General features: G+C 34.6%; 1 protein-coding gene across 4 annotated transcripts in view; it reads left to right on the top strand.

Moving 5' to 3' along the window:
• The window catches only part of TTC29 (tetratricopeptide repeat domain 29), a 252624-nt gene extending 238025 nt beyond the window's left edge, over positions 1 to 14599 (top strand). For 3 of the 4 annotated variants that reach the window (XM_025385532.1, XM_025385533.1, XM_025385534.1), the window contains 2 exons: positions 14073 to 14140; positions 14438 to 14599. In XM_025385532.1, the coding sequence (XP_025241317.1) occupies positions 14073 to 14140 (68 nt within the window). In that variant the 3' untranslated portion in view covers positions 14438 to 14599. The remainder of the gene's footprint in view (positions 1 to 14072; positions 14141 to 14437) is intronic. The other variant, XM_025385535.1, reaches the window with a different exon arrangement.
• Positions 14600 to 15010: the final 411 nt, after the last annotated feature.

Here is a 15010-nt window from a genome sequence, read left to right as displayed (position 1 = left end):
ATGACTTCTACTTATTTATCAGTCAAAATGTATACACATTTGTATCGTGTGCACGTTGAGTATTGACAAAACATGCTCTAACACAGAGATGCTCTGCTTTTCTGTGTCTTGTCATATTTGACCCACCAATTATACTATTAAAGAACCTGAGTCCTACCATGGAAACCCAGCAGACTATTTTTACTGGGACAAGCATTTAAATGTATTTAAATGTACTCTTTTAAAGTCAGTATTTGTTTTGAAACTCTGTGCCCCCTACTAAATTAATTGTTTTAAGAAGTTGTACATAAAAACCTCATTTCTTCTCTGAGGGTCATGCACTAATTCAGAGGGTTATGCCGTGATTGCAGATTAAACTTCCCATGCTCCTCCTCGGTCATGTACCTCTGAATCTATCTAATTTGAACACAGTTACAAACTGCATCCAATCACCTATCCCACAAATGTGTTTTGCACTTGGGTTCTCAATGAATATCTGTTGAGTGTATGACAAGTGAATAGAGATTATCATTTGTGACTGACACAGTGTATACTCAACATAAACCATATTACTACCAGAGAAGCAGTTTTAAACTTTCATCATTCTGAGAGTGGACTAGCATGAAAATCTCTGTCTTTTTCATTATTATACAAGCAGAATCAAAAATATGCTTAGTCAAAAGAGTGTCTACTTGGTTTGCTATTGAGTTCTACAAAACACATGACATAATGGGCCAGAGCCAGTCTAAGTGGCATTTCAGGAGTCTTTGAATATGACTTTTATTTCTCGTTGTCCTCACTTTCTCTGAAAAGAATGACTGATAGCCTTTCCATGTGATATCTTGGCTTTTAGGAGTGTTGTTTTATCTATTTTTTATGACTTAAACTTACATTTGTTAAGTGTAATTTTTGCTTTATGTAACATAAAAAAAAATCTGTGATATGGTGCCCCATGAATTAACAACAATGGCTGGACCAGAGACAAGAAATCTTTTAAAAACAAATGTTCACATTAAATACCTTGGATAGGTAGGCCTTCTGGGGGTTTTTCTTTAATGCAAGAAAAGTACACCATTTCTGTTTTAAGAAATAGTTTCTTTTAGGTTTATACTCTGAGCTCATCTAAAGTCGTATTACATAAGTAAGGGCTTAGTTTGTACATTAGTATTTTACATCTTGGAGTCTTACTAAATCCTTTTTTGATCAATCTGATATTGAACAAATCTATATTGATTTCTTCTACACATGTTTATGGTATTTATTTTTATATATCTAGGATTAAAAGCCAAATTAACAAGTGTAATCAATTTTCTCAGTGATAAAGAAAAGTCTTCTAGTGCTCTTAGATACATTCATCTAGGGACAAAATCTTAAGTGAAGATGTTGTAATAAATGGATCGATTTATTCAATCACTGGGCATGAAAACATTAGCCCTGGGAAAGCATTTTCCTCTAAGCGCTTTAGCTACCGAGTTTCACTTATGTGGCACCAAATGATTTGCATTTTTAGAGAAATTTCATGTCTGCAGTGAGCTCCAATGAAAACATGAATAAATTGCTTTTTTTTTTCTTTTTCTGACTTTATGAAGCTGAATCCATTAGGGATTGAATCAAAGTGTAATGAAATAAAGGCAACAACTTACATGATGGAAACCCTAGATTTGGTTTCTCACTAGCCCAATCTCAGTTGTCATGGCCTACATGTCAGATTAGTGGTTTTCAGGGAGATCCCTGGAGTATATGGCTGTTTTCTTAACTGCTGCATTAGAAATGGTCTCTAAAAGACAAGAAAGTAAATAGACAAACAACTATTAAGAACTAAATAGGTCTGCTGCAGTAGTTCTTGCCACAAAGTCAAATAAATCAATCTTTCCAAGCCTAACACTATACACTTGCCTAAGAGATTTTCTTAAGACTCATCTACCTTTTGAATTAATTGAAGTGAGAATGAGCACAGAAGCTATGAGGATGGATTTAAGATCCAGATTAACCTGGGTTTGAATCTCCAGTGAAACAGTTATCAGCTGTATGAGATTGAGCACATTAATCTCTCCAACCTTTAGGTTCCTTAGCTATACAAAAGGAATAATAATACTTAAAGCATAGGGTGGTTGAGAGATTTAATGTCATTTTTCATAAATAGAAAAGCAATTCTAAAATGTATATGGAACCACACAGACACACACACACAGAGACAGACACACACACAGACACACCCCAATAGCCAAGGCAATGATGAGCAAAAAGAACAAATCTAGAGGCATCACACTACCTGACTTCAAAATATACTACAGACTGATAATAATTAAAACAGCATGATACTGGCATAAAAATAGAGTTCTTGACCAATAGAACAGAATAGAAAGCCCATAAATGGACCCACACATGTATGTATGGTCAATGGATTTTCAACAAAGATGCCAAGAATACACAACAGAAAAAGGACAGTCTCTTTAACAAAGGGTACTGAGAAAACTGGGATATCCATATGCAGAATGAAATTTGATCCTTAACACACATCATATGCAAAATCAATTCAAAATGAATTGAAGACTTAAACATAGGACCTGACACTGTAATGCTACTAGAAGAAAATATAAGGGGAAAACTACTATGTGTCATTGGTCTAGGCAATAAGTTTTTAGATTTGACCCCAAAAGTGTAGCAACAAAAGGAAAAACAGACAAATGGGATTACATCAAAAGTAAAAGTTTCTGCACAAAAAAAGAAAACAACAGAGTGAAGAGACAACCTATGGATTGGGAGGAAATATTTGCAAGCCATACATCTGATAAGGGATTAATAACCAACATATAAAAAACTCAAACAACTCTATAGAAAGAAAACAAATGGCCTAATTTTAAAATGGGCTGGGGACCTGAATAGACATCTCTCAAAAAAAAGACATAAATGGTGAACAGACATATGGAAAAATTGCTGACCATCATTAATCACTAGTAAGCTAAAATCACAATGAGATATCAATCCATACCTGTTAGAACGGCTGTTATCAAAAAGATGAAAGATCAATGTTGGCAAGGAGGTGGAGAAAAGGGAACCCTTGTACACTGTTGGTGAGACTATAAATTAGTACAACCATTACAGAAATCCATATGGAGTTTTCTCAAAAAACTAAAAATTAAAATTACCATATGATACAGTAATCCTACTTCTGGGTATTTACCCAGATATTTGAAATCAGCATGTCAGATGTCTGCACTCCCATGTTCATTGCAGCACTATTCCTAATAGCCAAGTCATGGAATCAACCTAAGTGTCCATAAACCAATGAATGGATAAAGAAAATGTGGTGTATATATATGTATGTGTGTGTGTGTGTGTGTGTGTGTGTATATATAATGTGGTATATATATACACATATATATAATGTGGGGGTGTGTGTGTGTGTGTGTATATATATATAAAATCAGATTCGAGGGATGTTGATTTTTCAAATCTTATTTTTTTCCAACCAGAATATTTAAATGAAAAGTAGAAACTAAAATGTAAAAGCATATATATGTGTATATATGTGTGTGTGTGTATATATACACAATATATAATGTATGTGTATATATATACAGAATGTGTATATATGAATGAATAATACATATACATATATTATTCAGCCTTAAAAAGTGAGAAATCCTGTCATTTGCAATATCATACATGGAATCGGAGAATAGTATACTAAATGAAATAAGCCAGGCATAGAAAGACACATATAAAATGTTCTCACTTGTATTGGAATCTAAAATAATCTAACTCAAAGAAGCAGAGAGCAGAAGGATGGTTATCAGAGGATAGGAGTAGTGAGGGAAATGGGAAGATAATGGTCAAAAAGTACAAAGCCTCAATTAGACAGGAGGAATAAGGTTTTTTCTTTAAGATATATTGGACATCATGGTAAATATAGTCAGTAATAATGTATTGTACATTTCAGAATCTCTAAGACAGTAATTCTCAAATGCTTTCACCATAAAAAAATTATAAGCATTTGAAGTGTTGGACATGCTAACTAGCTTAATTTAACAATTTCACATTGTATTCATAGATCATAACATCACTTTGTACCCCATAAATACATATAATTATAATTTGTCAACATACAATTAAAAATTAAAACTAAATAATAAAGTGCTGGCCGGGCATGGTGGCTCACATTTGTAATCCCAGCACTTTGGGAGGCCGAGGCAGGTGGATCACCTGAGGTCAGGAGTTCGAGACCAGCCTGGCCAACGTGCTGAAATCCCATGTCTACTAAAAATACAAAAATTAGCCGGGCATTATGGCAGGTGTCTGTAATCCCAGCTACTCGGAGGCTGAGACAGAAGAATCACTTGAACCGGGAGGCGGAGATTGCAGTGAGCTGAGATTGTACCACTGTACTTCAGCCTAGGAGACAGAGTGAGACTCTGTCTCAAAATAATAATAATAATAATAATAATAATAATAATGGTAACAATAGAAGTGCTGACCACATTCTCTATTACAACATGAGGAAAACAATTGTTTTTACTTATTATGTAAATGTTGCAACTGAACAACAGACAAGCAGCTACAACTCCTTTTACCAACATGCTATTAACATTTTACTCCTACTCTTAATAGTTAAATATAAATAGGAGTAAGATTCCATAAAGCAACAATTTTCAAACTTTAATGAGCGAATGAATCACCTTGGGATCCTGTTAAAAGGCAGATTCTGTGTTGCTAGGTCTGAAGCGTGGCTTACATTTCTGCATTTCTAACAAGCTTCAGGTAATGTTAATGCTGCTGGTTTGGAGACCACACTTCGAGTAGCAGACATATATATAGATCACCTGGAAACTGGTGACTTATTTCAAAATGTATTTCTCATTGTCATTGTTTTAAACAGACCAGTTCATTCTTATGAAAATTTAAGAGGAAGAGTATCTTACTTGGGATGTGCAAAGTTTTGATTTTTAATTTTGGTAAGGGAATTGTTTGGGTTTTTCGGAGATGTTATTTCTAGGAACTACTTTGCTGCTGACCAGATATATATTTACTCATGATACTATATGTGAACTGGATATTGTATATCTACAGAATCTTTTCTTTGGAAATCTCAACATACATTAGAAAACTCAATTTTTACAAAAACATTCACTTTCACATCTCTGGATTATTCATTAAAAATATCATCCCCTGGATGATGGATGTGTTTACAGCATAGATTTTGAATGGTTTACTTACCTGCAAACCCATCAAGTTTTATAAATTAAATATGTACAGCTTTTATTATGTCAATCATACCTCAGTAAAGTGTTGCAAAAATTATTTCACATAATTCTCTGTTCTAAAGTACAGACAACATGAAAAGAACATGAATACAGAGCTTGTATATTTTCCCAACGGTTACTCTGAAGTAACCAGAAAAAAAAAATCAAATCTATTTATCTATCAGCATTTAGTTTCATATTCTATGTATTACACTGCACATAATTTGGTCAAGAAAATTAAACTTTTGGAGTGATAATGAAATGGTTATTTCTTTGAATTCATTAGCTTATCTTCAAGCCGCAGATCAGGGAAATACACGAGAAGGATAAGTTTTCAAATTAATGTTTAAATTAGAGACAGGTTTTTTTATTTTCAGATTCGAAGGATGTTGATTTTTCAAATCTTTTTTTTTTCAGAATATTTAAATGAAAAGTGTAAACTAAAATGTAAAAGCAAAAATAATGATCAGTGTATATCTTTAACTTTTCACAACCTACCTTCAAGTGACATTAGATATTTAACATATAGTGTAAGAATTTTTTCCCTTTTATTTTTAGTTGACACATTATAATTGTAGATGTTTATGGAATACAGGGTGATATTTTGATACATGTTTACAATGCGTCATGATCAAATCAGGGTAATTAACATAGCCATCACCTCAAACATTTATCATTTCTTTGTGTTGCGAACATTCAAAATTCTGTCTTCTAGCTTTTGGAAAAGAGTCAATAAATTATAGTTAACCATATTCACCCTGCAATGCTTCTGAACACCAGACTTCCTTCCTCCTACCTAAGTGTAATTTTGTATCCATTAACCAACATCTCCCACCTTCTCCCATCCCCTGACCCTTCCCAGCCTCTAATACCCACTATTCTGTTCTCCACTTCCATGAGCTGGAATTATTTTAGCTTCCACATGTGAGTGAGAACATGCAGTATTTATCTTTCTGTGCCCGCCCCATTTCACTGAACATAATGTTCTCCAGGCTTATTCCTGTGGCGGCAAACGACAGGATTGCATTCTGTTTTGTAGCTTAATAGTATTCTATTGTGTATATACAGCACATTTTCTTTGTCCTTTTGTCTGTTAATGGATGCTTAGGTTGATTCCATGTCTTAGCTACCGTAGATAGTGCTGCAATACACATGGAAGTGCAGGTATCCCTTGAATGTATTTATTTTATTTCCTTTGTATAAATACCCAGCAGTGGGATTACTGGATTGCATGACATCTATTTTTATCGTTTTTTGAGAAATCTCCATAATGGCTATACTAATTTACATTCCCACCAACGGTAACATATAGTATAAGAATCTTATAGGCCAGGCATGGTAGCTCATGCTTGTCATCCCAATACTTTGGTACACCAAGACAGAAGGATTACTTGAGGCCAGGAGTTCAAGAGCAGAGTAGGCAACGAAACGAGATCCCATCTCTACAAGAATTTTTTTTTTTAATTAGCCAGACATGGTGGCATACACCTGTAGTCCCAGCTACTTGGGAGGCTGAGGAGGCAAGAGGATTGCTTGAGCCTGTAAGGTCAAGGCTGCACTGCAGTAAGCAAGACCCTGTCTCAAAAAAAGTTTACAATTACATCCTTCCATTTCTCCCCTTCTCACCTTTGTACAACGTTTTCATGTGTTGTACTTACCACCTCTGATGCTCTTCATTTCTTTACATAGATCCAGATTATCATGTGGTATCACTTTTCTTCTGCCTTGAGGACTTGTAGTGCAAATATGCTGCTAATGAATTGCTTCAGCTTTTGTCTGTCTGAAAAGTATTTTTGCCTTCATTTTATAAAGATATTTTCAGTGGGTATGGCATTATATGTTTCATATGTATTTTTTTTTTAATTTTTGTACTTTAAGTTTCTTAAGCTTGGGGTCTGTTGAGCTTCTTGGATATGTGGGCTTATAGTCTTCATCAATTTTAGAAAATTTTCAGCCATAATTTGTTAAACTATTTTTCAATTCTTTCTCCATATCCTTTTTATGGAGATGCCAATACGTGTCTATTAGGCTGCTTGAAGCTGTTCTATAGTTTACTGATAATATGTTCATCTTTTCGACTCTCTTTCTTCATTTTGCGGCTTCTACTACTCTGTCTTCAAGTTTATTAATGTTTTATTTTATTTTCCTTGTCTCTACTTAACATTTTAAATGTCTAAAATACAGTTAGAGTAACTTTGTTTTTGTTCCTAATTCTAATAATTATGTCAGTTATGGGTCAGTTTTGATTGATTTTTCTCCTCATTGTGCCTTTTTGCATGTTTTGTATTCAAAACATATTTCTTGTCTTTCAGAAATCACTGGCTTTTGTTGTCTGATGTCCAGTGTCTTCAAAATCATTGTTTCATATATTTTGTTCAGGTTTTTTGGGGTAGGGTGGAGTGTTTTAGGAAAGAAGTTAATCTGATTTCTGTTACTCTGTCTTGAATAGAAAAAAATTGCAGGATTTATAATGTAGCAAAAAATCAAAGAAATAAAAAGAACTGTATGAAGACATTAACACACTATTTATCTTAAGAAAATATTTAGTGTCTGGACAGATTAATAGACCTGAATCAGATATTCTCATTAAAAGTTTAAACGCCCAGAAAAAGAAATTCAGTTATCATTCTGTGTCAATATGGTCTCTTCAGTGCTTTGTTCAAGCCTAGTTGCATTCCATTTATTCAAAGTAATGGTGTGTAAGGTTTAAAAAAAAAGAATATATAATTTTGAATTGGAATATACTTCTGATTTTTGCATAAATTTTAATTGCTTGAATATTAATAAAAGCCCTTGGCAAGGGAATTGTTATATACCAGATCCTGTGATATGAAAGAACACATGTCAGTTTTTGACACTTTCAAGAGAGTCTATCCAAACTTGAAAGATGCCTCCTGCCTTAAAAGTTTCCATCTTGATTATTATGCTCATCAGATATAGAATTACCACATCATGATTTCTACTTCAAAACACAGATAGGACAGATTAACTTTTTGTTTTGTTAACAACAAAATGTAGAAAAATATTACTCCCAAAATCACATATTTTTGATAGAGTGAGATTAACTCTATAATCTTAGGCTTTGATTCATAAATTTTTTACAAAACTGTAAGACGAGAAAGCCATGAATGACAAACCAATATTATACAATGAGGAGGAGGAGGAAAAGGAATAAAGAAATATCCAATTATATGCCAACATTAAATATATTGATGCCCAAACCACACTTCACATGACTAAATTTTTGCTAAAGGAAAACATTTGCATTGTATGGTTATTATATGCTGCTCGTTTCCCCTCCCCCACCCCTTACACACACACACACACACACACACACACACACACATACACGATCAATTCTCCCACCTTCTCTGCTCTGTGTCCCAGGAGACTGACTTCAGACACCATCACACAGGCTGACTTGCCTTCTGGCTTCATCATATGGATTTAGCCAAAGAGAGTCACCAGCAGATAAAAGGTTAGGAAGGTGGAGAGTGAGAATACTATTCCTCTGCCCCTCACTTCAGCTCCTTTCTGACAACTGTGACACTCTGCAACTGCTACTTCTAGATTTAGAAAAAGCAGTCCCTTTTCTAAATCTCTGCCCTCACCCAACATCCAGTGGCACCATCCTGTCTCCTTACCCTGAATTTAGACCCAGAGATGATAATGGCATGGCACCCTCTTTTGCAAGTCCCTAGGTGCCTCAATATCCCTTATTAGCTCCTTAGCCCTGCCCTCATCTCTTAATAGTCCCTTCATTAAAGTCTCTTCAAAATCCCAGTTGTATGTGCCATCTGTTTCCTCCTGACTGATACCCACTCATCTATTGTGAGTTTCAAGTGAGTAGCTAAAGACAAGCTAGTACAAGAAATATTAGGAAACCTCCACCTGCTGAAAAGTTCAATTGATTAAGAGAACAGTGCTAATGAGGCCAAAATTAGTATCTGGCTGTGTTCCAGGATCACAGCCTGCATCCCTGACCAGCCATTTTACAAACTATCAGTTACAAGGAAGACCATGCCAAAGAGCAAACATGAGTCTATGCCAATCCATCATCACTCCTGGGAACACAGCTCAAGGACTGAGCTGTTCAACTGAGATAGTGTCAAAATCATCTTTGTTCCCAAAGGACAGCTTTTGTAATGTGATTCTAATGAAAAAAATGTATATGTTATTTTAAATAATAAAGTCATAACGGTCGATATCTTTTTCAAAGATGAGCTCTCATCTCATTACTTATTTGTGGCTAATTCATAATAAAATAATTTAAAAGTCAAGCTTATGTCTAAGTATGCCTTTTATTGGTAATGGGATTCTGGGTTTATAAAAACCAGATTTATAGCCCTGAATCAGATATTCTCATTGTAATTAAACGAGTGAACCTATACAACCATCATATGAAGAATAAACAGTTAAATATTTTATTTATTTATTTACTGGAAGGGATTTTCTGATTATCAAGTGTGATTGACAAGTTTTCAGTTCATATACACATTTCCCCAAAACAGAACTTTGTTCTCTTCAGTACAGTGGCCTTGTAAAATCATATTGTAAGTAGGCCATTGTAGATGTGCCATTATATTTACATTGATATACTGGCTTACTTCCAGGGTAATTTGATATGATTTACATGGTGGAGAAGGGAGATTTCTGTTCCTTTTTCAGAAATCAGTTTCTGAGACTCTTTACTATCAGTGAGAGAGAAGTACTGTTTCTACTAAAATTGAATGTATGACTATCAGTAAAATCTGCTGAAATACAAAAACAAAATATCTCATTGTTAATAATAGCATAATTTTAAGATCACCCATAAGATAGGAGCATAGTTTATACACAGTATTTATTCTTAATCAGTTTCATAAAACATAATCTGAGTTTTATTTTTCAAACAAAAGCTTTTGAGTCATTTGGATAAGGTCAACAGAAAACACAGTCTTTTAACATTAGGTGATCAACTTTTTGACAATGGCAGGACCAGCATAGCTAATGGAATAATAGCCTGCAGGGTCCAGCTAAATATGATATACGAATGTAATCAAGCTCTGTGATGACTATTCAAAAGTAATCCCTTTAGCTTTGAACTGCAACATATATTTCAACAAGGCAAAAACCATATGAAGAAATTCTCTGCAGACCACACTGATACAATACAGCCTTCATATCGTGCTCTCTGTATTTGCTGCTTATAGTGAGTTTTAAATTTAAGGTAATGACTACTGTATATTCATGTGAGCATACAACAATACTTTTGATTTGTTGTAGAAAGGTTGAATCCATTACCAGGGGTCTAGTCTATAAACTCTGATACAACCTTTATGAATGAGTTATTTACCCTTTTTGAGAGTAAGGCCACTACAAATGTTTAGCATGCCAAAATTATAAAAATTCATTTACCTTTCTAGTCACCAAATTACCAGGTAATGTCTCCTCCGTTTCAACTCATACTTCTCTACAGATAACATTTTAAAAATCTTGTTTAAATATAATACTGTATAATATAAATATTATATTCCATTGTTTTCAAAAAAGGGATGCGACGGTGGATTTATAGCAATTTGGCATTTACTGGCTTATTCTATTGCTTTTGTAACATATAGGCTAAGTGGTGGTATAAATGAGATCTTTTTGTTGCCCACTTCAATCGACCATTTCAGAGTCTTTACTATTAGCAACAAGGAAGTGCCAATTTCTACTGAAATGTAGATCATATAAGCAAATATCACACTTCAATGTGTTGTTGCTTCTGGTCTCCCTTACTAGAGTGGTACTGGTCTCAGTCTTCCAGCTCCCTTGAAGTCCTACAGATCAAACATCTCAAATCACACCTTAAGTCAGACCCACAGTGCAAAACCTAGGTTATAATCCAAATGAGTGTTTTTGCAGTGATGGAACCAAGAGTCAACTGTCCTGTGGTGAGTGAGTACCCAATGTCTAACACTCAGACTCAGAAGAAGTATCCAGTCATGCATTGCATAAGGACATTTCTGTCAACAATATATGCCATACACAATGGTGGTCCTAAGAGATAATGGAGCTGGAAGATTCCTATGCACTAGTGACATTTTAGCCATCATAACACTGTGTTGCAATGCATTACCTTTACTATGTTTAGCTATACAAATACTCATTATAGTGTTACAGATGCCTATAATATTCACTATAGTAACGTGCCAAACAGGTTTGTAGCCCAGAAGCAATATGCTATACCATATAATAGCCTAGCTATGTAGTAGACTATGCCATCTAGATTTGTGTAAGTACACTCTATGATGTTTGTACAACAACATCACCTAATGACTCATTTCTTTGAAGATATCCCTGTCATTAAGTGACACATGACTGTATATTTCTTTGCTCATTTCATTGGTGAGAACTTAAGTCACATGGCTTTAACTAAATAGTTCTCTACTGATAGGGAAGACCTAATAGAGAGAAAGAGCACTGATGAGTGGGAGGCAGAAGGAAGGACTGAAACTATGTCTTGTCTAGACAAGAGGGCCTGAAATCTAGTGAAGAAGTAGAGGGATAACAGTTCATTGATACTAACAGAAGGGAAGACAGAGTATACAGAATAGAAGCAGTAGGTGAGTAACTCTCCCCACAGGACTTGTGGAAGATTTTTCCTACTGTCATTTATTTCCTCAATGAAACCAGAAAATAAATCATCAGCTGAGAAAAGTGCAGGGTGGGAGGTCTGAGAAAAGTAGAAGATTTAGTCATCTAGGGGAGTGAAAGAATGAGTAGACCAGGAATGTTTCATAGAAAGGCCTGGAAGTGCAAGGGTCTACTTAATGTTTGTGACCATGAATTTAAGATGAGGCATCTCAGGCCAGTTGTGTATTTTCTCCAGCCATGTTCAACTATACAGTGCAGGAGAGGAATCGGAAGATAACTGGATTTAACTAGGGCTATACTTTTGCCAAGTAAGTAAACAAAGTGAAAAGAAGAGAAATTTAGACTTTATGCAAGGAAGTACATAACCACGGAATTTAAATTATATGAGGAAGGAAGAAGAGACAGAAAAATTAGGAGAAACAGTGAAAATGTGGTAGGAATGGGGGTTCCAATGAAGTAGAAGAATTGCTGGGGTCAGGATACCAGAGGGAGTGATCTGGAAATACAAAAGGAGGCAGCCAAGCAGTTAAATACAGGAAAATGAGCTAGAGGGGGCTCATAGTTACTGATAATGACAAGGTCTAAGTATGACCAGGGGAATTAATGGCTGTGGTAATGTAAAGGACAAGATGTAAAAGAACAGGAGGTCAAAGAATTGAGACTTAGGGTGGAATAATCTTCTACCTCTACATTGAAATTACTAAGTTAAGAAAGTAGTAGTACGGTGACAATGAGGCAATGATAACATCAACTGAGAATGATTCCACTTGTAGGTAGATCACAATAGTGACAAATGGTTGACTGTATAATCTAATGACATGAGTGTTAGAGAGGGAAAGAGGAAAGGCAAATGTCCTGAAAGAACAAGGAGGAAAGAGGACACCAACCCATCTTCAGGTCCAACAGTGAGAAGACCAAGAAAAATACAACAAAAATGGGTTTGTGGGCTGATAGTATCTTGAGAGAAGAGACAAATTTCTGTTAGAGCAAGAAAGTAAAAGGAATTTCAGAAAATAGGGTAAAGATATAGGACATTTTGCTGAAATAATGAATCAAATATTCCAAAAGGCAAAGTAGAACTCTTTTAGGAATTGCAGTGGGTAGGAGATGGGGACAGAACACGAAAGGTAATAAAAAATAGAATGAAGGGCCTGAAAACTGGGGCCTGTCATAAACAGGAATAAACAGCATCTTATTAGATTAATCCCAGTGAATTCAAATCAAAAGTAAAGGAGCAGATATGAAAGTTAAAGTTAAGTAACAAATTAACATGGCTCTCTCTATATATATATATACACATATGGTATATGATAAATGAAGTCATTTATACATGTATATCTATATAAACAAACTTCCCATATTTGACTTCATTATCATAATATCATAATAGTGAAGCCAAATATGGGAAGTTTTAATATATGTATGTTTATATATGTAGTTATATGTATACACACACACACACATACATATAGATAGATAGATAAACTTCCCATATTTGACTTCATTATTTGGGTACTTTATATTGCTCCTTAAATTAATTTTCCTTTTGAGTAATATTTTTTAAAGTCATTTTACCCAAAACAAGGTGGCCTTTTCAGTAGCCATTTTATTATATCACAAGAATTCTGTGGATTAGGAATTCAAGCAGGGCTCGGCTGGACATTAATTGAAGTCACTAAATGGTATTCAGCTGACAGATGGGCTGGTTTGAAGGGTCAAAGACAGCTTCACTGGCAGGCTGGAGACTTGGCCAAGATGGCTGGAAGGCTGGACTCAGCTGGGACTGTCTGCTAGAACATCTATACATGGCCATTCCAGCATGGCAGTCTCAGGGTATGAGGACTTATGTGGTGATTCACTTCCTCCAAAAACAGTATCCTAAGATAACCAGGTAGAGGCTGCATAGCTTTTATGGACCTAGCCCCAGAGCTCATTTTCGTCACTTCCTCCACATTCAGCTGATCACAAAAGAGTCTTAAGGGTAGCTCAATTTCAAGAAGAAAACTAGATTCTGCTCCTTCATGGGGGATTGACAAGATCATACCGTACAGGAACATGTGGAGTGGGAGAGATTGCTGTGACCATCTTTGTACAATACAATCTGCCCTGGTGATACATACACGTTTATAGGTGAAGGACAGATATCCCTGAAAAGGGATTCCCAGGTTCAAGATCAAAATACCTATAAACCGTGTTCATGATAAACTATTTACTTTGTATATTTTTTTTAAGAAGAGTTTCGAGGATCCACGGTGGAAACTGTATCTCAAAACTCAAGAACATTTGGAAGAACTCAGTAGGTATGATAAATCAAGTAAAAAGTTTCTATTAAGTACCCACTTTGTGCAGTATACTAAGTATAATCTCATTCTCCAAACACAAAAAGAGGAGTTTCATCCAGCACTTGATAACCTTAATACTGAAACACTGCTTTAAAAAAAAATCACAGATTTATTGTCAAATATCACATAAGGTTAAGTATTTTTAATTTTGAAGCCACATATGAAAATTACAGAAAACAAATTATTTTTCAAAACAAATGTTCTTTACTTTCTAGCCCAATATAAAAGTTAAATCTACAATTTATTTTATTTCAGATTTCCAGGTGATCAAAAAAATGAAACTTAAAGCAGCTTTTCACTTAACATCAAAGCGAGAAGAAATCCATCATGTCACCTTAGACTTCAATACTTGTAATAGAAACATGTTACAGACAATATAAAGTTATAAAAAAACTGACTGTGACTCTTTTCATTGGATTTTGTATTGCAGTATATTACTATAAATTTAGTCCAAAACATCTAAATCCATGAAAATAAAATATATTCCAATTCTTAGAAATATCAGCAATCATCCAGGAAATAAATAATTTCCTCTTCTCCACTATTCCACAAGAAATAGTGATACCATGAAACCAAAATAAGAAAATATTTTCTAATGAGAAAATAATTACAAGCTTAAGAAAATCTTTCTTGCTGAATTCATGTAGGATAATATTTACTAAAATTCTACGGAAACTTTTCAACATAGATAAAAAGAATATAAGCAATTAAGACTACCATATTGATAAGTACTGTTTGAAACAGTTTGCTTTACCTGTGTAAAAGTATATTTTATGATACTTTTAGCTGATAGCACATAATCAAACTTACCCATGTCAACTTAAAAAG

Source organism: Theropithecus gelada, chromosome 5, assembly GCF_003255815.1.
Source record: "Theropithecus gelada isolate Dixy chromosome 5, Tgel_1.0, whole genome shotgun sequence".
Classification (NCBI taxonomy): domain Eukaryota; kingdom Metazoa; phylum Chordata; class Mammalia; order Primates; family Cercopithecidae; genus Theropithecus; species Theropithecus gelada.
The sequence above is the reverse complement of the archived record's forward strand: the minus strand, read 5'-3'. Positions and strand labels throughout refer to the sequence as shown.